General features: G+C 42.2%; 1 protein-coding gene and 1 pseudogene across 1 annotated transcript; one reads left to right on the forward strand and one right to left on the reverse strand.

Annotated features, from left to right (window-relative positions):
- Positions 1-334: 334 nt before the first annotated feature.
- On the reverse strand, positions 335-23,669 carry LOC101348964 (zinc finger protein 883-like). The gene is made up of 5 exons (XM_023738640.1): positions 23,572-23,669; positions 16,023-16,269; positions 6,201-6,327; positions 4,913-5,063; positions 335-2,876 (listed from the first exon to the last, which is right to left on the reverse strand). The coding sequence occupies exons 2-5, from the start codon at positions 16,023-16,025 to the stop codon at positions 1,355-1,357; spliced, it is 1,803 nt and encodes a 600-aa protein (XP_023594408.1). The 5' UTR covers positions 16,026-16,269; positions 23,572-23,669; the 3' UTR covers positions 335-1,354.
- On the forward strand, positions 23,450-27,403 carry LOC111822018 (serine/threonine-protein kinase MARK2 pseudogene; annotated as a pseudogene).
- Positions 27,404-27,615: the final 212 nt, after the last annotated feature.

Raw genomic sequence — 27,615 nt, forward strand, 5'->3', positions numbered from 1 at the left:
CCGTGGTAACAGCTTTTGGTTTATCACCGATGCCATGTATTGCACAGACCTTGGTTTTTTAAAGGAACCAGAGGTTTGGGGAGAAAGGATTGATTCTAGATCTGTAACAGGAAAGTACAAAGAGATCCAGTGACTTCTTTTGCATTAAAACACTAATATGGTTGTATCAACAATCTATGTCGTGGGTGAAACTAAGACACTGAATAAACTTTAATTTTTATTACTTTAAAATATGACAATAAACTTCATTCAATTATTAGAAAAGTATGCTTTGAGTAACCTGGGGTTGGGAATCTAGTGTTTAACAATAAAATGTATGCAACTTGCTTCTGGATTCTGGAAGATGGAATACAAAAAAGGAAATGAAAAATGTCTCATAAACAAACTTATATTGATTACTTTAGCTAATTTCGTTTACAATTTTTACTTTCACAATAAATGGACATATTAGGTTGAATAAGATTTTTCATTAAAAATTTCAAATTTACATTTTCCAATGACTAAAATGACTAAAATGTTTTAAATTACCTCTTTAATGTATATTATATTTCTATTAGAACTGTGTAAGACCCAACGGCTACCTTACAAAAATACAGAGAACTAATTAAACAAGATCATAGTAAAACAAATACAATAAAGCCTGTGAGAGCTGGAACATGATGGGAGTTCCTTCTTTTACCAGGTCTTGATTATTTTCCACCTTTGACTGGGTGATTACCACTTTTCTTTTGCTCTCTTTTAAAAATGCTACATGATAAACACCCAGTGAGTTTGTATTCTCTGACAAGTTTCTGACTTACACAGGTTCCGGCTGCCACAGGTTTGACTATCAGAATGCTGAATACTTTAATATTTTACAAGACAAGCAGGAGAATGTTCTGTGTAAGGCACATTAAACAGATCTAGAAATAAAAAGACAGCGTGGAAATATGGTTTGGATCCTAACTTCAAAAAACCCAACAACCATAATAATTTAAGGACAATTGGAAAACTTTTCGTTTTTTCTAAAGGACAATGAAGATCTGGGTTGTTCTGGTGGGAAACTGACCTTACTTGTACGAGCTTAAATGGTGAAGTGAATCTCTGCAATTAACCATTGGCTGTTTCATCATAATAATTCATATACATGGACAAACTCCTTACATTTATAAAGCCTTTCTAAACCACGAATTTTTATGATTAGTGGGGTTTGAGGAATCCCAACAGAATTTCCCACATTCCATATATTCAAAGTATTTCTATCCATAGTGATTTCTTATGTATTCAGTGAGGAATGAGGAGTAACTAAATGCTTTCCCACATTCCTTACTGAAAGCATCTCTCCACTGTGAATTCTTATATGTGCAGTGAGGTGTTAGGACTGATGAAAGGCTTTGCTGCATTTCTTACATTCATAAGGACTCCCACTACAGTGAGTTTTCATATGTTTAGTGAGGCCTGAGGATTGAAAAAAGGCTTTGCCACATTCCATACATTCATAAGGTCTCTCTCTACAGTGGGTTCTGATATGGGCACTGAGGTCTGAGGACCGACTAAAGGCTTTCCCACATTCCTTACATTCATAAGGCCTCTCTCCACTGTGAGTTCTTACATGTGCAGTGAGGTTTGAGGAGCGACTAAAGGCTTTGCCACATTCCTTACATTCATAAGGCCTCTCACCGCTATGAGTTCTTATATGTGAAGTGAGGTGTGAAGAGTGACAAAAGGCTTTGCCACATTCCATACATTCATAAGGTCTCTCTCCACGGTGAATTCTCATATGTATAGTGAGGGCTGAGGAGTGACGAAAGGCTTTACCACATTCCATACATCTATAAGGTCTGTCTCCACAGTGAGTTCTCATATGTATAGTGAGGTTTGAGGAAACACTAAAGGCTTTGCCACATTCCTTACATTCATAAGGCCTCTCTCCACTGTGAGTTCTTAGATGTTTAGTGAGGTGTGAGGAGTAACTAAAGGCTTTACCACATTCTTTGCATTCATAAGGCCTCTCACCACTGTGAGTTCTTATATGTGAAGTGAGGTGTGAGGACTGACGAAAGGATTTGCCACATTCCATACATTCATAAGGTCTCTCACCACTGTGAGTTCTCATATGTATAGTGAGGTCTGAGGAGTGACGACAGGCTTTGCCGCATTCCATACATACATAAGGTATCTCTCCACAGTGAGTTCTCATATGCGCAGTGAGGTTTGAGGACCAACTAAAGGCTTTTCCACATTCCTTACATTCATAAGGCCTCTCACCACTGTGAGTTCTCATATGTATAGTGAGGTCTGAGGAGTGACAAAAGGCTTTGCCACATTCCATACATTCATAAGGTCTCTCTCTACAGTGAGTTCTCATATGTGCAGTGAGGTTCGAGGACTGACTAAAGGCTTTGCCGCATTCCTTACATTCATAAGGTCTCTCTCCACTATGAATTCTTATATGTCTAGTGAGGTTTGAGGAAAGACTAAAGGCTTTCCCACATTCCTTACATATATAAGGCCTCTCTCCACTGTGAATTCTCATATGTACAGTGAGGTTTGAGGAACGACGAAAGCCTTTGCCGCATTCCTTACATTCATAGGATTTCTCTCCAGTAAGAGTTCTCACAACAGTGCTGAAGTAAGAGGGACAACTGCAGGCTTCTCCACATTCCTTACACTGATAGTCATTGCATGCAGAGTGAGATCTGATATGATGCTTAACTGATGAATGATTCATCAAGGATTTTCCACACTCAAGGCATTCAAAAGGATATGCTTCCACAGGAGTTCTTCTGAGCACAGAAGGATTTGGAATCTGGCTGAAGGTCTGTCCACAATGATTGTCTTCATTATTTTCACAGAGGTTCTCTAACAAATGCCTTCTTTTAAAAATAGACAGCATGCTGTTGGATACAAATTTGTTACCATTTCACTACTATCATACACATTAAACATGTATTTTTTTGCCCTGAATTGTTTCATGTTTCATAGATTAAATCAGACACGCTACCATTATTTTTACTGTGTTTCTAAAGTATGGTGCTCGCTAACAATTATGTTTAAGTGAAATGTTTCAAATATTAAAATCTGGCTCACATTTATGAAAAAATATTGTACTCTGAAAATTCTGTGAACACCCAATATTAGAGCTGGTTTTATATACACATGTAAGATACCTGGATGGCACAAAAGTTTGTACTGCCATATACCTGTGTGACTGTGTGTGTGTATATATAGATATAATTGTTCTTGTTAAGTGCTGTTGATTCCATCTTAGTGACCCCATGTGACCAAAAGACTGGTGGTTCAAATCCACCCAGCGGCACTACCAAGAGTCGGAATAGACAAGACAACAACAGATTTAAGACGCACACACACACACACACGCACAGAGATCCCTACTCCTCACTTATCAACTACCTCATTATCTGCCATTTCACATTTGCGACAATAGAAAATACTATCTATTTTGCATACTATTGAGGAGGGTCTCAGAGTGGCCTCAGAGAACCTGGGCAGAGTGACCACATGCCCTCTGTTCCCTCCTGCTGGCAGAGTTGCGACATCCAGCTGCTTGGCTGGCCAGGCTCCTCTGTGGCCACAGCCTCCAGGTGGACACACAAGCAGTGCTCTGGCAGCAGGTACTGGTTCTGGGTTCCTATCTCCTGTGCGACCTGAGGCCCTGCAACTCAAAATTGCTATGGGGTGGAAAGGTAGGAAAGAAATTGCAATGGAGATGGTGTTTGGAAGAAATGCTTGCAAGTTTAATGACATCCCAAAGTGAGGTGAACAGGGCGTGAAGCCTCCATCTTGGTGGGACTTGTGTAGCCAGGCTCAGAGCTCACAAAAGCCCCGAGCCTTGGTGACTCGGTAGGCCTGGAGAGCAGTGTAGGCTCTGGGATCTGGAATGCAGAGCTTGTAGGGGTGGGACTGGAGCCCTGGAGGCAGCTCCATGAAGGGAGCTCTGACCCAGCACAGGAGAAAGGTGAAGTGGTTAATCCATGGATCCTCCAGGCTCACAGCCCGGGTTTATCCAGCTTTATCTCCTCCAAGCCTCCTCCTTCACAGAAAAATAATTCATAAATGGACTCATCACAGTAATGAGTACATTACTAAACCTTAGCTGTTATTATGTCTATGATCATATTTTCCAAATAAGAAAAAAATTGGAAAAACGGACGGTCTGAAAACAAAAAAAAAATCCTTCATTTTCACATAATGCCGATTTTTGCAAACTATCTGGTCTTTGGAAGATAACCATGTCAAAAAAGTGAGCAGTGGGTGTATGTGTGTGTGTATGCATATACATACATACATGCATTCATACATACATACACACACACATATATATATACATGCATAAAAACCCAGGAACCCTACTGGTGCAGTGGTTAAGCACTTGGCAACTAGCCGAAAGGTTGGCAGGTTGAACCCATCAGCGGCTACGCTGGAAAAAGATGCGGCAGTCTGCTTCCTTAAAGATTACAGACTTGGAAACCCTATGGGCAGTTCTACTCTGTCCTGTATGGTCGCTATGAGTTGGAATACTTGACAACAATGGGTTTCTATACATATATATGTGTGTGTGCATATACCCATATGTACACAAAGGTGTGTGTATATACATACATATACATATGGCTACATATAGCTTTTGTTAAGTGCTGTTGAGTTAATTGCAGTTTACAGTGACCCCATGTGACAAAGGAGAACTGCCCCATAGGGTTTTCTTGGCTGTAATTATTACAGAAGCAGATTGCCAGGTGTTTCCCCCACAGAACCACTGGATAGGTTCAAATTGCCAATCGTTGGTTAGTGATCGAGTCCTTAACCATTTGTCATACCTGGGCTCCTTAGGTATATAAATATTTTAATGTCATTATGCCCTCTTAAGACTCTCTCCTGAAACACTGCTGTCTCTTGCATAAATGACACTCACCTCACATGTGTTTTCTTGTTGTGATCCTGGTCTTCAGTGCCATGCAATTCGCAGGTTTCTCCTACTACTGAGGACCAGGTGTCATTTTTCATGAATCGTACTATTATATTTTCAGTGGATAGCTTGTCTCCATCAATAAGGTTTCGAGAAGCTGACCCAATGATTTAAGGTGAGGTTCAAAACATGAAACAAAATGGAGACAAAATACTCAGAGGGAAAAGGTAGCTGTTAAGCAAAGAAAGCTTCTGATGCATTTTGCTGTTTCCATACTTTGGCAATATTGAGAAAGCAATTTACTAGGAAATACTTCCATGAAGATTTAGAGTGATGCTGACATAAATAGGGTGTAATTAGAAGAGCAAAGTAGAAAGGTATTGAACACAATGCACAGGGAACATTAAAAGAGGAAAAGGGGAGTCTTTCTCCATGAACCAGGTGTGTTAGGACTGATGAAACTCAGAAAAGCAAGCTAAGGTATCTGTGAAGTACATACTCCTCAACCCAAAAGAGACGTTTTCTAATTGATTTTTTTCAAATCTCATTCCCTCTATGCAGGACCAGTCCTTCAAACGATTCTCGCCTCCTGGTGCAACTGACACAGTGGTCCTGGACAAGTGCTATCTGCACTCTCCTCAGGTCTTCCTTTTGCTACTTTGGCAGAACAAATGAGTGTAGCTGACATAGTGATCATGGAGAAAGGCATACCATTAGGGAAGACAGGCAGGAGCAATGAACACTTCCGTGCAACTGAGCCAATACTTTGGTCCTCATGGTTACTGGTGACAGGCAAGTGTGAATTCATTTATAGGAAAATAATGTCAAATTTGTAATAAACAAAGTAAGACTCTTTACATGGTCCCAGACCACAAATATTCTCTCTGGGCACCAAAGAAACCCGTGAAGTCAACACGTTTACGACATTTAAAAAGCCTTAACCCTTTTAACCACAATCAAAATGAGAACTCAGTTTAATACAAACAGCTCCCTGTATTAATGGGAAACCAAGATATACATGCTCCAGAGAGCAAATGAATGTACTTGTCTTATTTAACAATGTTTTCTCATTCTTCAGCCCACATAGTGGAGGAACTTCGATGGGAATGATATATTTGGTCACAAAAAAATTTAAAAATGAAGAGCTATGGCTGCTAATCAAAAGGTCAGGAGTTCAAATCCACCAGGCACTCCTTGGGAACCCTATGAGGCAGTTTTACTCTGTCCTATAGGGTCACTATTAGTTGAAATCAACTAAATAGCAATGGGTTTGGGTTTTGTTTTTAATCCATACCTACTGAAGCCAGGCTTCTGAAGATTTCCATCATCACATCTCTGTAGAGTTGCCTCTGAGAAAAATCCAGCAATGCCCACTCTTCCTGAGTAAAGTCCACAGCCACATCCTCAACAGCCACTGAGTCCTAAAAATTCCAACATATTCTGGTTCAGCAAGGCACCACATACTCCAATGTGTGTGAAAAGAAGGGTGAGGCTGACAGTCCTTGAGGACTGAGATTTCATGGGGATTTGACACAAGTTTTGTGTTCTACTAAGGTCTACTCTAGGGGTTAGCCATCAGCCTCATCCCTTCAGTGTCTACATTTACTTCCTCACAAATTGCATCCTGTCTCATAGACTTAACAATCTCCCAACACAATGAACTTATCTCTCCACAGTCTGACTGTGACCAATTGTAGTCTCATTCCTCTTTACCTTTATGGTTTAAAACAGTCAGAACACATAGCATCAATTGGAGAAATATCTACAGTGAAAGCCCTATTTCCACATTTGGATCATCTCTTCCTTGTAAAAAAAAGTTCATCTCCTCGCACATGACCCAGCAGACTAACAAAACATGAAACACAGGGTGAAAGCAGGATGAAAGGTTAACTGGGAAACACTGCAGGACTAGAAGTTTTTCCTTTTGCCCCTCAACAGCCGTGGGGGGCCCAGTGGCCTGCAGAAAGGGGAAACTCAACTCAAGGCCCTAAGCTTGTATTTTCTTAAAGAATTCCAGGTGATCAGGGGTTGACAAGACCATCTGCTAAAAAGAAAATATCATTTTGAGGAATTACAGATTTTTACATGTTTCTCACCTACTTTTCAAAAACTCTACAAGTGCACTGTCATGCACTCTGTCCCTTCGTGGAGACAGGCAAGGGTATTGCTAAGGTAAACAGAGATCAGCTGAGAAACAGGAAACAACAGAATCTAGATATCATCACAATTTTCAAACTTTTGAGACCCAAAGCTATTATACACCAATTACGAGTGACTTTCTCTTCAACACACACACACCCAGACACCCACACACACAGTTATGACAAGATCCTAACCTTTGAAGCATCAGAATAGCATGCCCTTGTGTTTGCTAACCATGAACAAGAGATTAAGATTCACATTTTCTAATAAGTTCATTGATTCGCAGGGATTTAGCTGTTACACTAATGCATCCTAGGAAACAGAGACTGAAAAACACACCAACCCTGTGGATGCTCCACTCGAAAATTTTCTCATATTTGCAGACCTTGAAAGGCATGCAAGCATGACCACCTGAGGCCTGACCACTGGCATCATCTGGGCTGCAGGACTGGCCTCTGTGAAATAGCATCAACCCTTTAGATCCCACATGTAGTGAGGACACAAAGGCAGCTACACTGCACTTCTGGTGTTACACTTTCACTGAAATAACAGCTGAGCAACTGTAGAACAGATAGGCTACAGGGTGAAGTGAGCTGTCAAGTTCATTCCTAATCAATCTTAGTATGATAGTATCACAGCAATCTTTGATCCAGTGCCACATTCAAAAGTCTCCTCCACTGCAGTGCAGCAGATTACATATTTAAAGCCATCAAAAACCCTAACTTCCATTCCGACAACATATTCATGATAAAATGTTGCATTTGTTAAGCAACTACAGTATTTCAAGGGATTTACAAAAAGCTTTCAGCACACTAGCTCATTATTCCTCATGTCTCTCCTAAGGAGATATTGCTTCAAATGGGTTATAGCAAGGGAAGTTACAATAAATTAATCACTTGCTCAATGTTAACCAAATGGTATGTTGCTCAGCCAGGATCAGAATGCAGCTCAATATGCCAAAGACTAACTTCCTGACAAGTATATTCCTATGCATATACCTACAGTTTTCTGTTACTCTGGCTGTTATTCCTCAATTACATAGATGATCTAGAGCCTGCTGAGTAGTGGGGACAGGAGACAAAGGAAACATCCTATTCAATTCAGACAACCTGTATCTCCTCCTGGCAAAGCCCAGTATCTCAGGCAAGACTACTTCCCTTCAGGCCCTTTGTAATAATGGCATGGCAGAGGCAGCGTCTGACCCCCTGTAACTTCACAAGGGGGAATGACAATCAAGAACAGCCCAAGGCTGATTCCTGTGAGGCAGAGGTCAGATATGCCTCCTCTCTCCACCATCTTTACCAATTCTGATACCAACTGTCCCTCCCAGGGCACTCACTACTTCTCTTCTGAATTTGGTAATTCATTGCAATGGCCACACAAAACTCAGACAATACTCATGATAATGGGGTTTATTAGAGAAGTAACTGGTTACAATTCAGGCTTAGGAAGGCTCAAGATACAGTTCTTCCATCAAGACAGTCTCTTCTCAGCTGTGCCCACCAGCCCGTCTCTCTCTGGCCCCTTGTCCTCTGCCCTGCTCGGGCAAGTGTTACAAAGCTATTTTAGTTCTTCTAGAAAGTGCCCTGAGGGACCGCAGTATGCCAGGAAGCCTCGGCCTGAAGGCGCTCAGCTCTAGCTTTCTGGGCCAACAAATCTAGTTCCACCAAGTGTCCGGAGGCACCCTACTTCGCCTGCAAGCCTCCAGCTTGAAAGCACTCAGCTTTCTCGCTCTGTGGGCTGGAAAGCCCACCATGCCGTCTCCTGTCAGTCTCCTGGTTCTGCTGCCTCTGCCGTTGCCATTCCCCTGCTGCTGCTTCTCGCCATCTTGCCATCTTTGGTGTTACAACTCTCTGTCTCTGAGTCTAGGAGGGTCTCAGCACAGGGATCCCAGGTCCAAAGGACACACTCCACTCCTGCTTCTACTTCTTTGGTGGTGGTTGAAATCCTCTCTTCGCACCGCTGGTATGACTCATTTTCAGCCTAGCAGGATGGCAAAGCTGACCAATCCCCTTGTTTAGTGTTCCATATACCTTATTAGCATGGTCCCACCCAATCATCTGGTTGGAGTTACAAACACTATGGCTAGAAAGGCCATATTAAGTAATTCACTGCATCGCACCCTTACATCTGGCTCTATCATTTATTAAAACCATTTAGGTAATACTGACAAAGAGGCTACTTCACATGGGCAAAGCAGATACAGCACTGAACAAACCAAAAATATCCAGATACACATGGATCGTAACTTTTTTGGGTGTGGTTAGTTAATAAACGAAATAAAATGTCAAGTTCCCTCGGTGGTGCAAATAGTAAGCGTTTGACTGCTAGTCAAAAGGCTGGTGGTTCAAAGCCACTCAGAGGTTCCTTGGAAGATAGGTCTGGCAATCTGCTCTGACAGATCAGAGCCTTGAAAACCAGATGGAGCTCTGCACACATGAGGTGGCTATGAGCAGAACTGACTCCACAGCAACTGATATGGATGGAATCGTGTCTCCAAAAAATGTGTGTCAAATTGGGCCATGATTCCCAGATTCCCAGTACTGTGTGCTTGTCTTCCATTTTGTCATCTGATGAAATTACCTATGTGTTGTAAATCCTAACCCCTAAGATGTTAATGAGATAGGATTAGAGGCAGTTATGTTAATGAGGCAGGACAAAATCTACAGGATTAGGTTGGACCTTGAGTCAATCTCTTCTGAGATATAAAAGAGAAAAGTGAGTGCAGGTGACCTCCTGCCACCAAGCAAGAAGAGCCAGGAGCAGACCACATCCTTTGGACCCGGGGTCCCTGCACTGAGAAGCTCCCAGACAGGGGAAGACTGATGACAAGGACCATCCCACAGAGTCCACAGAGACAGAAAGCTTTCCACTAGAGCTTGTGCCCTCAATTCAGACTTCTAACCTCCTAAACTGTGAAAGAATAAATTTCTGTTTGTTAAGCCATCCACTCGTGGTATTTCTGTTAGAGTAGCACTAGATAACTAAGAGAGCAACCAACAGTATAACGTCACGTGGTGGAAAGTTCTATAAAAAACGCATCATAGTCAGGGGATAAGCAGTAACAGATACATATTTATGTTTAGTGAGTTAGCGCAGAGAAAAGCAAAATAAACATTTTAGGAAACATAACCTAGTGAAATCTGGCTTCGTAAGGAAAAATAAATACATTTTTAATTCTAAAAACTTGAAAGTGCTCCGTGATGATTTTGCAGACACTTATATATATTTCAGATGCTCATCGACTTTAACAACTTCCAATGTAGTGGTACAGCAGTGAAAGAGTGCCACTGAACTTCATGGCTGGGAAAGGGAAGAGACACTGGTTATTCACAAAATGAAAAGGTCACTGGGGCACTGGAAGAATAAAAGCACCATGAATAAATACTATCATGAAAATAAAATAAAACAGACAACAGTAATGATACAAAACACAAACGAAGACTTTCAGGTTTTGGTCAGATAAATAAAGAGCTTGGAAGTCATCACTCTCATCCTCAAGAAAAAAGCTGAACATACTGAATCAAGAGTTTGAGGTCATAGGAAAAGGACTGCCCCCAAAACTGGTGGGACACATAGACAGATACAGAGAATCATTCCAGAGCAGAAGCCCAGGAGCAAAGTGCCTATGTGTCCCTCCAGTTTTGGGGGCAGGCATTTGCCCTGAGACCTCAACAGCTTAATTAATTGAATTCACTGAAAACAATGATCAGAGGTAAGACTTGAAAGATGCGAAGGAATTACCAAAGGGACAGCTGAGAATAGACTGTTCCAGCAGGAGGAAACGCCAGAGCACAGGCCACCAGGTGGGAGTGTGCCTGATATGTTTTAGGGAGACCCAAACCCCAGCATGACCAGAGCAGCATGAGATGCTGGAGAGCAACAGTAGAGGAATTTGGAGAGGTGACTGGAGCCAGTGGGCATATTACGTTCTGGAGAAAGTCCTGACTTCTGAAAAGACTCTGGCTTCTCATCTGAGTGAAATGCAGAGCGACTTTACGCATCTGATCAGAGATGGAAAATGATATGACAGCTCTTAACCTGTGTGTGGGGGCAAATGTAAAAGCTGGGAGATATGTTAGAGGGTTTTGGCCATAATCAGATAAGAAATGATGAAAATGGGCACATACAAAAATTGAACAGCAAAGCACATACGTGCAGAAATCATCAACACTTTTCTAGTAAAAGCAAGTGAAAAATAAGGACATCCATTATTCCATTCCTATTCAATGTTATCGTAGAGGTTGTAGCCAATATATACCCAAAAAAAAAGCTAAAGAAGAATGCTAAAAAGAAAAAACACCCCAATCTATATTTTCACGTTGAATAATTGTATATATAGAACTCCCAAGGATGGGACACATGATTATAGTGCTGAGAGTAGTCAAATTACAAAATAAATATCAAGGAAAGAATAATTTTTAGTATTTCATTTATATACACTAGCAACAAGCAATTGAGAAATTAGTTTTTAGAAGATTCATATATTTTTAGTCAGAATAAAATGTATCAAAAAGGACTACAGTTAATAAGAGATCCTAATGAAAAAATTATGAAACATTATTAAATGGCACACAAATAGAATGAAATACACGGAGAGATAGTACACGCTCTTAGACAACTGTCCTCCACAAAAAGATCATTAGTTCCAATGTACTTCCATAAAATTCAACCAATTTTATTTTCTTGAACTTCACAAAAATTCTATAAAAATGTATATGTAATTGTAAATGTCCACAAATACCCAAAATATTCTAAAGAATAAGGTATAGGCTTGTCCACATATATCATATATATAATTGTCCTCATATATATTTATTTTACAAATGGAGCTATATTTGACAGAATAGCATCATTACAAGAATACATAATAGACCAACAAAAATAAACAGTCCTAAAAAAGGTCCACCAATATCCATAGAAAGCTGACACAACAAGCTCTGCAGGGCAGTGGTAGAAAGCACTCAGAATTTAATATGTGGGGCAGAATCAACTAATTGGAGGCCCTGGGTTGTGTAAACGATTTAGTGCTCAGATATTAAGCAAAAGGCTGAAAGTTGAAGGAAAGATACAGGTGCCTTGGAAGAAAAATCTGGCAGTCTACTTCCCATAAATTACCCACTGAAAATCCTATAGAGTGCAGTACTACTTTGAAATGCATGGTGTCTCCGTAAGTCAGAAATCAAGTAGAAGAAAAATGTTGTTTATCAAATATCTAACTGGAATAGTCTATTGCTACGTACTCTATATGCAAAAATCAATTCCAGGTAGATCAGCTTTAATTATGAGAATGTAAAATGACAACACTTTCAGAAATTATAAGCAAGTGATCTTATGACATCAGAATAGAGAAAAAAATCTTAAATAAGAAGATCAACACATAAGGGAAAAGACTGACAAATTCAACTACATTAAAATTCACAGCAATACATCAAAGTGCAGCAAAAATGAGTGAGAAGATAAGTTACTTACTAGGGGAAATATTTCCAAAGTTTATTAAAAAAAAACCTAACTCGGAACCTGATGCCTTCGAGTTAGTTCCGACTCATAGTGACCCTATACAACAGAGTAGAACTGCCCCATAGAGTTTCCAACGAGCAGCTGGTGGATGCAAACTGCTGACCTTCTGGTTAGCAGCTGAGCTCTTAACCACTGTGTCACCCTAAGAAGTCATAGAGATGTAACAGTGGGAAATATGCACAGCCTTTTCAGTACTGAAGTAATGTAAGGTACTCCAACAATAAAATCAAAGATATCATTTTATACACTGATTATAAAAGTAAAAATTACTTCATTAGATAAAAGAAAAACAAAGAAAAACAAACCATTGCCATCGAGTCAATTCTGACTCATAGCAACCCTATATGACAGAGTAGAACTGCTACATAGTGTTTTCAAGGAGCTGCTGGTAGATTTGAACCACCAAACTGTTGGTTACCAGTAGAGCTCTTAACCACTGTCCACCAGGGTTCCAATAATCAGATGAAAAAAAATAAGACACAGATGCATACTTTGTGGGAGGGAAAATCTGTAAAATACATTGGCTGTTTTAGTAAATTTGAACTTGGCTATGATGTGTAAGTCAGAGATTTCCCCTCACTAGACAATGATTGTGCAAGAGCACTTAAGAGTTTGCAAAGAGAAGGAAGAGAATAAGAGCAGTAATATTCACAAGAGCAAGAGTTACACTTGAACCACACAACTCTTATAAGCTCTACAACGGGTAGGTAAATTCTGACCCATTCATACAATGGTACCCTGCATACAAAGCAAGATGGGTAGACTACACTTACAGACACTGGGATGTATTAAACTCAAAAGCATTCTGAGGAAAACAAGTCACAGACGAACCCAGACACAGGTATAAATTTACAGAAAGCTCAAAAGAACTAAAACTAAACAACATAGACACTATGGATTAAGACTTGGGTGTCACATTTAACCATACGTGTTAGATGTAACCAAACACCCCAAGGGATTGGTTTCCTGGGCTTAAAGGATTAGGACGATACTGTTGTGGGACATCTCCATCAACTGGCATAATATATTTCATAAAGTTTACGTTCTCTATTCTAGTTTGGTGAGAAGTGACTGGAGTCTGAAAAGCTTGTGAGCCGCCATCTAAGACACAACTACTGTTCTCTACTCCTCTGCAGCAAAAGAGAGAGAAGGAAACCAAAGACTCAAAGAAGAAATCAGTCCACAGGACAGTCTACATGAACTACAGCCTCATTTACCCTGAGACCAGAACTAGATGAGATAGTACTAGCTACCACTACCTACCATTCTGATCAGGGTTACAAATAGACCCTGATAGAATGGGAGAAAAATGGGGGACAGAATTTCAAATTCCTAAAAAACAAAAAACTAAACAACAACAAAAATAAAACAGACTTACTGGAGGATTCCCCAAGAATGTTGCCCTGAGATAGTCTTGAACCGAAACAAGCCTGAGGTCAACTTTTAGCTACATAATATATTGGCTCACAAAATAAAGAGTATCACCTGTGAGCACTGTGCTCCTTTAAAAAAATCAGCTATATGAGACCAAACGGTCAACAATTATTTGAAAGCAAAGATAAGAACATAAGGGAGCAGGGAAATTAGACTGATGGAAAGGGAACAACCAGAACAGAAATATTGAGAATGTTCACAAATTGTGAAGAATGTAACCAATGTCACTGAACAATTTGCATAGAAACTGTTGAATGGGAACCTAAACCTAAAAAAAGACTTGGGCATCAAAGCTATAATAACAGAAATAATAATTGTAATAATAATAAACTGCTCAAATGCAGATAGCAATCATCTCCAAGCAGCAGGTAGATGACATCAGGGTGGGACACACTGGGAGGCCATAAAAACTGAGAGGTCTATTTATTATCAGGAATTTAGATTCCTGTTAAACTACACAACGAACAGCTTATGCACTCCTAGTTTATGATACAGTTGACAATAAAAGCTTAAAGCAATGGCTTAAAACAGGAAAATATAATTTTCATATAATAATTTTAAAAACTCATGTGAAAACTCCTTCATTTTGATTTAACTTGTCTTAGTTCAGAAGGGCTTTTATGTCTCAATGTTTTATACCTGGATGTTAGAAATTTACATTTATATTCACTAGAGCAAGCTCTGTAAAATACTGGACACAATCAAGTGTCCATTTGTGGCGGTATGGTCAAAACAATAAACAAGATCATCCATTACAGTATTATGGAGTTATACAAGAAATTAAATTTAAGCTTTGTATCTATTGTTATAATAACTTGTTAATTAAATACCAAGTGTAAATTCCAGAACTACCTTTTGCGTAACAAAGTAGGAGAAATAATGTGTTTTACTTTTGAGTTTTTACTCTTACATAACTTAAAATAGGCATTTCTCAGTGTTTGAGAAGTTTATTAAATTGAAAAATTCTCTGCAGAAACATAAACTGATCTAGAAATTTTCTTCCGATGGAAACTGTAAACCCAAGAAGTTAATACACCATCTCCTATGTTGACCTTGTCTACCAAAAAAGAACACTTTCATTTTAGATTTCCCATTTGAGACTGTGGAAACCCCGGTGGCAGAGTGGCTGCTAACCAAAAGGCTGGCAGTCCACATCCACCAGGCGCTCCCTGGAAACCATATGGGGCAGTTCTACTCGGTCCTGTAGGGTCACTATAAGCTGGAATCAACGGCAAAAGGTTTGGTTTTGGTTATCCGAGACTGTGGAGAGCAAGGAAAAAACGGACTCACTACCAGCTCTAGGCAGAGACGGGTGGGAGGACAAAGACTTAGACTGGGGCAACATGCGTCCCAAACACCAGAAAGCCTCAAAGAAAGAGCATCCCTCCAAAAAGGATGGATCTGAAGACCCCACACATGATCCAGCTGTACTCACTGTCCTTTGACTCATTTCACTGGTGAGTTCATGAGAGGACCAAGCCCTACCAAGGACCCAATTAACAGTCAGGGCCTTTCGCTACCCATTCTCTACCCAGTTTTCCACCACATCGCAGTGTGAGAGGTGGAGCTACAGTTATAGAACTGCACAGAAAAGGCACCAGCACCTCAGGGAAGCCACGAAAACTGTGTGCAGAGGGACAAGGATGGCTCTGGAGGATCTGGGGCTCGGTCTCCTCAGCCAGAGCTGCTCCGTCTTCAGACTCTGGTCAGGAGGTTCTGTCATTCAACACAGAGAACCAAGGCCCAGAACTGGGTTGTTAACGCCCCATGATGCGTCAGAGTCACAGAAAGAAGGTGGCCCCAGGCATCCAAGGCTTCAAAATCCACGTGTGTAGAGGAAGGACCCAGTGACAGTGGAGCAGGGCAAGCAGGATGCCTCTTAGGTCTGAGTTCCGCGGTCTCCTTTGCCACCTATTTACCTCACTGAGGAACCTCAAGGCCTGGAGCACACACTACCCCAATAATTCATAACAGCCTCACCCCCTAGAGTTACAGTACCCCAGTTCTCTGTAATACGCACCATTTCCTGGCTTCAGCTTCTGAAAGTCTAAGTGAATGTGCTCTCTAAGCCCAGGAAGCCACTTCAAGTAGAGGAACGGCAGGGGAAGCAGAGCCACTAGGCAGCCTGGAGGCAGATGAATGATGTTTGGTCCACACACCAGTCAGAGCAGCTAAAATCCTGACTTGTGATTACAGGGATGTGCAAGGTTGCCCTTGGCCCACAGCTGCCTAGGATGGACTAACTCTCCCTCTGCCACACCTGGGAACTGAAATGGAAAAAGGAGACAGTGGTGAGTAAGGAGGAAGTAACAGGTTCTTGGTCTTCAGCTCTCTCCCTGGACAGGACTTCCCCCCAGGCTCAAGGCCATGCTCCACTCTGAGGGCCTTTTTACTTAAGGCAGATCCCGCCCCAGCCTTCCAGAGCACACACTTGCATTCTTCATGCAGCTCCACAGGCCTCTTCCTCTGGCCACAGTGTCACAGAAGGAGGGGCTTCTCATCCCAGAGCACAAGAGGCATCCAGGCCTGCCCACAGAATACGTGAACCTGGCTTCCTCCATGGCGTTAGGAGTCCAAAGCTTATGCTGAGGGTTCACCTATGAAGTTAAGGGTTTACCTTTGCAGAACAACCCACACACTCTTATATCAACCCTAGTGAATTTTTAGAATATAGTTTTTAAGTTCAACTCAAGGAATCATCATGCATCACCGACCTGTAACTATGTGCAGCTGAAACTCTTCTGTTGTGCTTTGCTTTTTTAAAACTTTGATTTCGTTTATACCATTGTAAAATGTGATCAGTATTTTTCCTGTTCATTCTGCAACTAGCATTTATTTCTTCCCCCTGAATTTTTAAATTTTTTGCCCTTCACTCGATCCATGACACCATCCTTCTTTCCAGAAATCTGGAAACATTCTTTCAACCTGACAATAATCGATCAAACAATAAGTCAGAAAATCATTCACTTTTCTCTAAGGAGCGGCCCCCACGTCTGTTCCCGTTTCTTTCCTCCCCTCCACCCCACCCAGCCGACACCTACTGTTTTATTTCTTGGTCTCTGTGTAAATGTTTTCTCTCTCTCTTCTCTCTCGCATGATCTGTACACCAGTGGCTGCTCTTTAAGCATTACCCATCCTATTATTAATTTCTCTAACAGCATTCTCTGGTTTTAACTCACATTCTATTTCGATAGTAGTTATTTTCAGCATAAACTTGGAGCTTGTTTGATATAGAGAATCTCAAGCCCAACCAAGATAAAAATCCACATTTTCACAAGACCCCTGGGGTATCCACATCCAAACATTCACTGCTCTGGAGCTTGTAACTGAAGCAAGGAACATTCTATCATGGATGCCCTGTACCAGCCTGCCCACCAGCCCTGTCCACAGCCCCCCACCCCTCGGCTGGCTTCAGTGGTCCAGCCAGGCTCTGCTCGCCTCTCCTAGCCTCCAGCCTGAGCGAGGCTTATCATCTAAGGTAGGTGCCAACCCAGGGACTCCAGAAAACCAAAACAAGTATGACTTTTATCATTTTGCCTCCTCCTATAACAAGAAGCCCAGAGGTTACAGCGCCGTATGTGACAGGTGCTCTGTGAAGTAATCAGTGGCCCAGGCTCCTCCTTCCTGCCTACTCTGCCTCCATCACCACACCCCCGCATTCTCGCTGTGGCAGGTGGCTGCTGTAGGACAAAGAGGAAGACTGAAGGATGAAGGCAAAGCCTATTTTCTCCTTCTTAGGTTTGCACTGTTTACATGGGAAAGGATGAGACCCAGTGACTTTGTCTATGTTATCACTAAGTTGTGGGTCAAACAGTTAACCTTATTTAATGGAGCAGCCCTGATGGCGCAATGGTTAAAGTGCTCGGCTGCTAATCAAAGTCAGTGGTTCCTACCCACCAGCCACTCTGTGGGAGAAAGACGTGGCAGTGTGCTTACATAAAGATTTATACCTTGGAAACCTATGGGGCAGTTCTACTCTGTCATATAGGGTCACTATGAGTTGGAATCAACACCATGGCAGTGGGAGTATGATGGAAAATGGGGACAGTAACTGTTCAGAGGTAGAATTCGTGTCCCTCACGCGGAATACCTGGCTTCAATTCTAGACCAATACACCTCATGCACAGCCACCACCTGTCTGTCAGTGGGGACTTGCATGTTCCTGTGATGCTGAACAGGTTTCAGGGGAGCCTCCAGTCTAAGACAAACTAGGAAGAAAGGCTTGGCGATTTCCTTCCAAATTTTTAAAAAATAGTCAAGGGACTTAAATAGACATTTCTCCAAAGAAGATAACCAAATGCCCAATAAGCATATGAAAAGATGCTCAGGGTCATCTAGGCACTATGGAAATGAAATCAAAACCACATGAGATACCACTTCACACCCACTAGGATGGCTACATCAGAAACTGGAAAAGAACAAGTGTTGGTGAGGATGTAGAGAAACTGGAACACTCACGCACTGTGGGTGAGAATATAAAATAGAACAACCACTGTGGAAAACAGTTTGGCAGCTCCTCAAAAAGTGAATTACCATATGACCCAGACATTCCACTCCTAAACTGGCAGTCTGAACCCAAAGGATGTGAAAGCAAGGATTCAAAAAGATATTTGTATACCAATGTTCACTGCAACATTGTTCTTAACAGCCAAAAGGTGGTAACAACTCAAGTGTTCATCAACTGATGAATGGATTACAAAAAAACACACACACATAACATGAAAGAGAAATTTTGTTCATGCTTCAGCATGGATGAACCCTGGAAACATTATGCTAAGTGAAATCAGTGAGACATAACAGGACAAATACTAAATGATATAACATACATGAAGTAAGTAGAAGAGGGAAAAGCAGGGACCAAACTCTGTTAGTGGCTACCAGGGACTCAGGGAGGAAGGAATTGGGAGTTATAGTTTAAGCGGTGCTGAGTTTCTGTTTCGAGTGATGAAAAACTTTTGGAATCAGATGGTGGAAATGGTTGCACAATGCTGTTAATGTATTTAATGTCACTGAACTGTACACTTAAAAATGGTGAAAATGGCAAAATTATCTATATTTTACCACAATATTTTTGTTTTTTGTTCTTTTTTTTTAAAAGAGCCACTGACCTGTTCCTTCTAAATGCTTAGGGATCATTTGAAAGGTGCAGACCTCTAAACACTCTTCTATGAGCTACTAAATCAAAAGCACAGGTGAGTAAACAGGACACTGGATGTCTGAAATGCTGGCCACAGGTTTTACGCACACTCAAGTTCTGGAACCACCATCAACTCAGGGCAGGTCATTTGAAGAAAGGGGAAGGTCAAACTCCAGATGCCACACTATGAAGCTCTTCAGTTCTGGATCAACAAAGCCTCAATGATTCCCATAAAGAAGGGAAGGGAAACTGAGTCTAGAAAGGCAGGGGCTCTCAAGAGACTCACCATGGAAAATGCAAAGCCATCCCAGGGCAGGTCCTGACTTCTACCTCACCCAGGCAGACCAGGTTCCTGTAGCTCATCAACATTATGCCCCTTTACAAAGCCCTCTGAGCAGCACACAAGCACACACACTCCTTCTGGGGACAAATCCTGGTATATCAATGGTAGCTAACATGAAATACACATTTCTCCAAGGGTCCACAGTGGGGTGGTGGCGGGGGGGAGGGTTGTTCTTATTTTCACACAATATGAGCGGAGGCAAGAGTCATATGAATCAGTTTTGACTGAGGTAAGGCTATGGCTGGGTCCATATAGGATAATTTTCACCAAGTTATGCATCCCTAATGTTAGTCTATGATTAAAGCATAGGGACCAAAGTTTATCAGCTGCTACCAGAGACTCAGGGAAGGAAAGAATGCGGAGTTATTGCTTAAGGGGTACTGAGGATATGAGATTCACTGTGCATGTTACGTTTGTGTGGGTGACAAAGGAAATATACAAACGAAAAAACAATTCAACAAGTGGTTTTCTTTAACCAAGTGATAGATACTATGTTCTATCAACAAAGTTACGTATAGTTTCTCTGATAAACCAGAGCAAAATTCATCCCATTACAGATCAAAGAGTCAATAAGAGGCTTTAAAGAAAGGTTAGGATCTAACCTTCTGATCATAACAGAAAAGATCTGTTCTAACTGGAGAGAGGAACAAAACTATGTCACAGACTCTAACTTGCCTTGGGTCAAACATCTTAATAAATGGCAGAATGCAGGTGGTTGGCTTCTAGAACTGAACCCAAGGAATCAAAAAGGCAAGTAAAACAGACAGCACTGACAGGACATTGGCAGAGGGTTTCCTAACTGAGAAAACTTGAAACAAGTTAAAAACCAACAACAAAGAATTAGTTTAAAGGTCATTATATAGGCACGCACATATGCATATACATAATTAGTTACTACGTTTACACTATTAAAATCATGTTGTTGTCATTAGGTGCAGTCAAGTAGATTCTGACTCCTAGCAACCCCATATGACAGAGTAGAACTGCCCCATAAGGTTTTCTAGGCTGTAATCTTTAGGGAAGCAGATTGCCAGGTCTTTCTCCCACAGAGCAGCTAGGTGGGTTAAATCACCAACCTTTTGGTTAGCAGCTGAGTTCTTAACCATCCCACCACCAGGGTTCCTTATTAACATGATAGTGTAAAAATGTTTAAGGCTCTGGGAATAATATGTAAAACTAATTCATGAAATGATCAAATGTCTTTTACAGAAACCTAAGGTACACACCTACCAACAGTATAGTTAACCAGATTGAGAGCAGCTGTCTTTAAACCATGGATTTCCTGGCCAGATTCTCACTATCATTTTCTCTTCATGTTTTTCAGTATTTTAGTGCGATGGACGTATTTCAATTCTACCGCTGTAGTAAAGAATTAGATCTCACCTAAAGAGAGCTCTATGGCAGCTGGGTAGCACAAACAGTTAAATGCTCAACTACTAGCCAAAAGGTTGTTGTTCAAACCCACCCAGAGGCTTCACAGAAGACAGGCCTGCTGATCTGCTTACGAAAGGTCACAGCCTTGAAAATCCTATGGAGCAGTTCTCCTCTGCACACATGGGGTCACCATGAGGCAGAATGGACTCAATGGCAACTAACAACAATCCCAAAGAGAGTCCTGGCCTTTGTCCTGGCTCCTGGGAGGTAACCTCTAAAGCACTGGAATTTCCAGAGTGATAGCACTGCCTCTGTGATTCGTGCTGGGCCCCTTGGTCCTCACGTGACAGTTTATACTAAAGAGGTGACACAGAGTGGAAGCTGGTCATGCCAGAAAGACCCACCATGGGATTAGAGAGCTGGGGCTTGTGTTAATATGAGACAAATATGAAGAGGTAAATGAGAGCCTACTTCAGGAGAAAACACACAGCCACCCAGAGGGGGTCACCTGGAGGGACCACCTGTGTAGAAATTAGGTGGGGGTTTCTTTTGTTACACAAAGCTGCAGTTTAACTGTTTGTCATTCACAGGGCCTAAAGGTTAAGCATGACTGAAGGCCAAACACAGACTCACAGGAATCCAGAAAAAGGGGAGAATCACAGACAGCATGAATAGACCTGGGCCAGCCTTTAATAGGGTACAAGGGGAGGAGCACACTTTATTTCCTGAGCTTAGCAACTATTGGCTAATTTAAAAGCATACTGGTTAAGAGTTCAGCTACTAACCGAAAGGTCACCAGTATGAATCTACCCTACGGGGCAGTTCTACTCTGTAACACATACGGTTGCCATAAGACGGAATTAACTTGATGACAACTAACAAAAGGGAAAATTAAACATGAGGAAAGGATATTCAGGTCTATGTATGCACATAAAAATGTATGTTGGAAACGTGACTAAATAGAAACATTCAAATTCAAAGAAAAACTGATTAATCATGACGCTTGAAGGGAAAAATTAAAAACAATTCCCACTGAAATCACCATGTCTATAATGCAATAAAATGTAAGCATACTGAGGAGTTAGTATATGTAAATTAGTGAATAAGCAGCCCTGGTGGTGCAATAAGGAGCCCCGGTGGCACAGGGTGAAACCCTCAGCTGCTAAAGGAAAGGTTGGCGGTTCAAACCCAAGACCTGCTGATCTTCTCCCATAAAGATTACAGCCTGGAAAACCCTATGCGGCAGTTCACATGGTATCACATGGTATCACTACCAGTCAGAATCAACCGCAGGGCACATAACAACAACAAATTAGTGAATACAAATTAAACTTTTATCAAAGACACTTGGATACACTGATTGAACATTCATCAAACATGATCATGTATTGAGTCATAAAGAAAATGTCAGCTAATTCCAAATTAAGATGGTATCTTACTGTATATAAAATTTATACTACTGGATATTGTGTTGTCTTCAATTAGAAATAAAGCTATGAAACAAGCTCAAAAAAAAAAGCGGGGGGGGGGATATTAGATAGGCCACAGTTCTTGCACAGTGAAATCAAAATGAAAGTAAACAAAAATCAGATAATGGAAGCAAAACTAAACAAATCGAAAAGCAAAAGATAGTTTCTGTACTTAGAATCTGATTACAGGAAAAGTTTTTATAACCTATGCGACAACTGGTAAACAACCAATTTAGAGTCACTGTCACCATGAAGAATCAAAGTACTCAAAACCAGGGAATGTGGTCAAAGCAGTGATCTTGAAATAAACGTATCTTTACAAAGATAATATTAAAAAACGAAGAAAGAAAAAACCCATTTCCCTACGTTAACTGGATTGCTGACAACTCCACGTGTCACAGCACAGAACTGCTCTATCATAGGGTTTTCTTAGCTATAATCTTCACAAAAGCATAGGCTTCTCTTCCCCAGTGCTACTGGGTGGATTTAAACCATCTTTTTCTAGGTGAGTAAAAAACAAAACAACCATTGCCATCAAGGCATTTCCGACTCACAGCGACTCTATAGGACCCAGCAGAACTGCCCCATAGGGTTTCCAAAGACCGTCTGGTGGACTCGAGCTGCAGACATTTCGGTTAGCAGCCACAGCTCTTAACCACTATAGGTTAGAACACCTGCGCACACCGTTTGGGCCACCCACGAACCTTCAAAAAAAAACGGGAGTTGGGATAAACTGGTTATTTGAATCTGTAAACCTACAGAGGGAAAAAGGAAACCCAAGAATCGGAGTAAAAATTAAGTAAATATCAACAGAACATTAAAGAAATGATAAGCTTCAGGAATGAAAGGAAGAAACAGATTATTTGACTTAAAATGACAAAGAAACTTTCTGACTCGCGTCCTGGGGCCGTGGGGCGCGGCCGGCGCCGCCCTGCGAGCCCAGGGGACGCGGCGGGGACGCAGACGACAAGCCCCCGCGGGGCCTTTCGGGGCGCGAGGTGGGGAGGGGTCGGTGGGGGGCTCCGACAGCAACGGGGGCGCGCGGGTCCCCGGGCCGGAGGCGGGAAGGCCGGACGGACCCGCTCGGAGCTGCTTTCACCGGAAACGGACGCGGATCCTGGACGATGGCGGGGCGGGTGCTGAGACTTGAACGTCCGCAGGGGCTCTCGCACCCCGAGCGGGGAGAAAGCGGCGGTGAAGAGGACGCGAAGCCCGGGTGTTAACTAGAGAGACGACATCCACTCACCCTCTAGAGATCGTCGCTCTCAGCCAGCCTCTCGGTGTCGACAGGAAATGGTGCGGAGAGCGGGGCTGTGCAGGCAGCTGAGCCACGCTGGACAGGGGGCGGGGCGGGACTGCGCGCTGGCGCGGTCTGGCTGTGCAGGGGGCGGGGCTGTCCTGTGCAGGGGGCGGGGCGGGACTGCGCGCTGGCGCGGTCTGGCTATGCAGGGGGCGGGGCTGCCCTGTTCCGGGGGCGGGGCGGGGTCTAGGACGGTAAGGAGAGGGGTGGGGCGGGGTTTTGTCTGGCGAGGGTGGGGCAAGGAGTAGGGCAGGCTTCGTAGGAGCTTCCCTCCCGCCACGCCCACGTCTGGGCTCTCAGTTTCTGTCTTTCCAACGGAACTCGATTCTCCTCTTTTTGAACCAGTGCTGCTTTTGTTTAACGTTTCAAATAATTTAACTAAAAGAGCAGAGTGTGTGGGTCACATATATTGGAAGCTGACGTGTTTTCCTCCTACCATGAGGTGGTTGTTTTCGGGTGTCCTGGAGTCTATTCTCTCAGTGAACCTATACGACATTTAAAAAAAAAAAAAAAAAACCAGACCCGATGCAATTGAGTTGATTCTGACTCATAGTGACCCTATAGGACAGTCTAGAACGACCCCATAGGGTTTCCAAGGAGCGGCTGGTGAGTTCAAACTGGCAACCGAGCTGGTCACGTTTCCTAGACTGTAAGCAAAGATGTCACTTTGCAGACTAAACTGCACCTGACGAAAGCCATGGTATTTTCGATCGCCTCATAAGAATGTGAAAGCTGGAAAATGAATAAGGAAGACCAAAGAATTGATGCTTTTGAGTTAATGGTGTTGGTGAAGAATATTAAACATATCATGGATTGCCAGAAGAACAAACAAATCTGTCTTGGTAGAAGCACAGCCAGAATGCTCTTTAGAAGCTAAGTTGGCGAGACTTGCTCTCACGTACTTTGGACATGTTATCACGAGGGACCAGTTCCTGGAGAAGGATATCTTGCTTTGTCAAGTACAAGCTCAGCAAAAAAGAGGAAGACCCTCAATGAGGTGGACTGACGCAGTGGATGCAACAATGGACTCAAACATAGCAACTATTATGAGGATGGCACAGGACCGGGCACTGTTTTGTTCTGTTATACGTGAGGTCACTATGAGTTGGAACCGACTCGATGGAACCAAACAACAACAATAATCTTTAAGGGAGCAGATTGCCAGGTCTTCTCCCTACACCAGCTTCTGGATGGGTTTGATCCACCAGCCTTTCAGTTAGCAGCCGAACGTTTAACCAGGAGACACCAGGGCTCCTTAAACAACGTTTACTGTGGCCTTCATCCCATCTATTAGGCTTGCTGCCCCCTTGGGATCAGGGTACTGTGGGTTTGCATTCTTTAATACCATCTATGATTGTTCAGGAGCCCTGGTGGCACAGTGGTTAAGCGCTCAGCTGCTAACCAAAAGGTCAGCAGTTTGAATCCACCAGCCTCTCCTTGGAAACCCTATGCAGCAGTTCTACTCTGTCCTATAGCTTCGCTCTGAGTTAGAATTGGAAACCCTGGTGGCATAGTGGTTAAAAGCTGTGGGTGCTAACCAAAAGGTCAGCAGTTTGAATCCACCAGCTGCTTCTTGGAAACTCTACGGGGCATTTCTACCCTGTATTATAGGGTTGCTATGAGTCAGCAACAGGTTTGAATTTTTTCTTTTTCTTTTTCTTTTTTTTTTGAGTCGGAATCGACTCAACAACAATGGGTTTGAATTTTCATTTTTTTATGATTGTTCAGGAGTGAGCTATGGGTCCTGTGTCAACTAAAACATTCTCCTCCATTTTCACTATACAGGTGCTCCACGACTTAAAACAAGGTTATGTTCCGATGACTCCATCATATGTCAGTTCTGACCTAAGTGGAATACCATTTTTTTTTTTTTTTTCAGTTTTCGTTAGTATTGCCTTTTATTATCAGTGTCTGTATAATACGATCTTGATTTGTCAGCGTAAGTGTCGGAACAATGAAGTCAGACTCCTAATGACTGTCTAGTGTAGCTCAGTAGAGTTGAACATTGCCCAACATTCTATCTGTTACGACTCCCTGCACCCACACCAACACAGATATCATTGTAGACCAGGCCACAGTCTGCTATACAGCAGTGTTTTGATCAGTAAATCATAACGTTGAGCATCTGCAAGTGAACACCTGAGAATAATAACAGCACATTACATGCTACAACACTGTATGTTGTACATATTACTAACAATAAGATGTTAAAAAAAAAAAAAAGGACAGTGTTAAGTGTGGTTCATCATCACTAGAATCCTAAGTCAGGGACCACCTGAATTCTAAACCAGTGGGACTGATCCTAAGGTAGCCACTCTCACAACCTATTTTAATGTGGTTCCTCAAGAAGCTAGTGGTAGGAATTCACAAAATAAGATTTGGGACTATCACCCCAGGCAATAGGAAGTCAGGTTTCTCATCATCGTATTTGTCCTACACCTTTCTGAATCCCTCCACACTAAGGAGAATAAAGTAGATTTGTTTAGGGTCCTTCATTGCTGAGTAACAACTACCCAACTTGTGAGGGTGCTGCACGGAGAAAAACTTGTTTGACCCCATCGATACTCATTTTATTCCTCCCATTTCTTAATAACTGGTTAAAGATCTCCACCCCGCTGAGATGAATTCCTGTCTCTTCCCTTTCTCTTTCCCCTTGTTTTGCCCATTCTCTTATGAATCATTCCAACCTCCTGTCTTATCTATTGTTTCAGTATTTGGAAGTAGCTCTGAGACTAGTGGTTGTAGCTCAGGTTGAACATAATCTAAGCTTGCCCCAGGGTCAGAATCTGCCCCAGCACATTCCTTCGTAGGGACCCAGAGATAGAGGGTAGGATCAATCAGAATTCAAGCTTGACCCAGAATCAGGGTTCACCTCAAAACTTTTGTTTACTTTCATTAAAATTTACCCATTGGTAGGGGCCCTCAGGTTAGAGGCTGTAGCTCAGATCAGCCTGATCCAAGCTTGGCTGAGCATCAGGGTCAAGATCATTGGCAAGACCAAACAGAACTCCTCCTGCCTTTGGAAACTCTCCCATGAAGTGAGAATAGTGAAGACTGAATCATGCTAACATAGTTATTTGAAGAGATCAAGAATGAGAGACTCTACTTTTTATGAAGTACACTAATGGAGGAGTGTGATTCATTACCTAATGGCTCATGGAAATGTGAAAGAAAAAGTGACCCAAGTAAATTCTGCCAGTGTCTGCTGTGCAGTACGGTCACCAGAAGTTTAGTGAGCATAGAGATAAAAGCAGAAAACCTGCTCTTGGATGCTGTTATGACATCAAGATTGCAGATGTTGTTTTCAGCAAGGAATTCACCTTTGACAAAAAGCTGGATACCTTTTCTAGCAGTCTGCATTATTCTGCCCCAGAACTCTTCCAGGGCTAAAAGTACAATGAAACCACAGTGGATATGTGGAGCATGGGAGTCATTGTATATACATGTGTCAGCAGATGCCTGTCTTTTGATGGACGGAACTTCAAGTAGCTGCAGGAACAGATGCTGAATGGGAAATATCATATTCCCTTCTATACGTTCATGGAGTGTGAAAATCTGCTGAAGAAATGTCTCATCCTCAATCCCAATAAGAGATGTACTTCAAAGCAAATCATGAAAGCTCCATGGATGAATGTGGGCCATAAAGATTATGAACTAAAGCCTTACATGGAGCTACTCACTGACTGCAAAGACCCTGGCAACCTGAGTCGATGGTGTCCATGTGTTACACATGGAAGAGATCTGGGCCTCACTGATGGACCAGGGCTTAAACTGCTAGCTCCTTGTCTCGCCTAGAGGAGGAGAAGACCAGCCTTGGGCCCAGCAAGAGTTCTCAACCAGCACAAATCAAGGCAAGAATGTCCTTATTTGGAGGCCAGCTTTGGCCAGACCTCCATCTAGAATAGCAAATACAACCTAACTATGAGACAGTCCAGGACCTCCAGGGCTTCTCTGCCTCAGACTCCCCAGCCCTGCTTTTCCTGCACCAGG

Source organism: Trichechus manatus, unplaced genomic scaffold, assembly GCF_000243295.1.
Source record: "Trichechus manatus latirostris isolate Lorelei unplaced genomic scaffold, TriManLat1.0 scaffold00120, whole genome shotgun sequence".
NCBI lineage: Eukaryota > Metazoa > Chordata > Mammalia > Sirenia > Trichechidae > Trichechus > Trichechus manatus.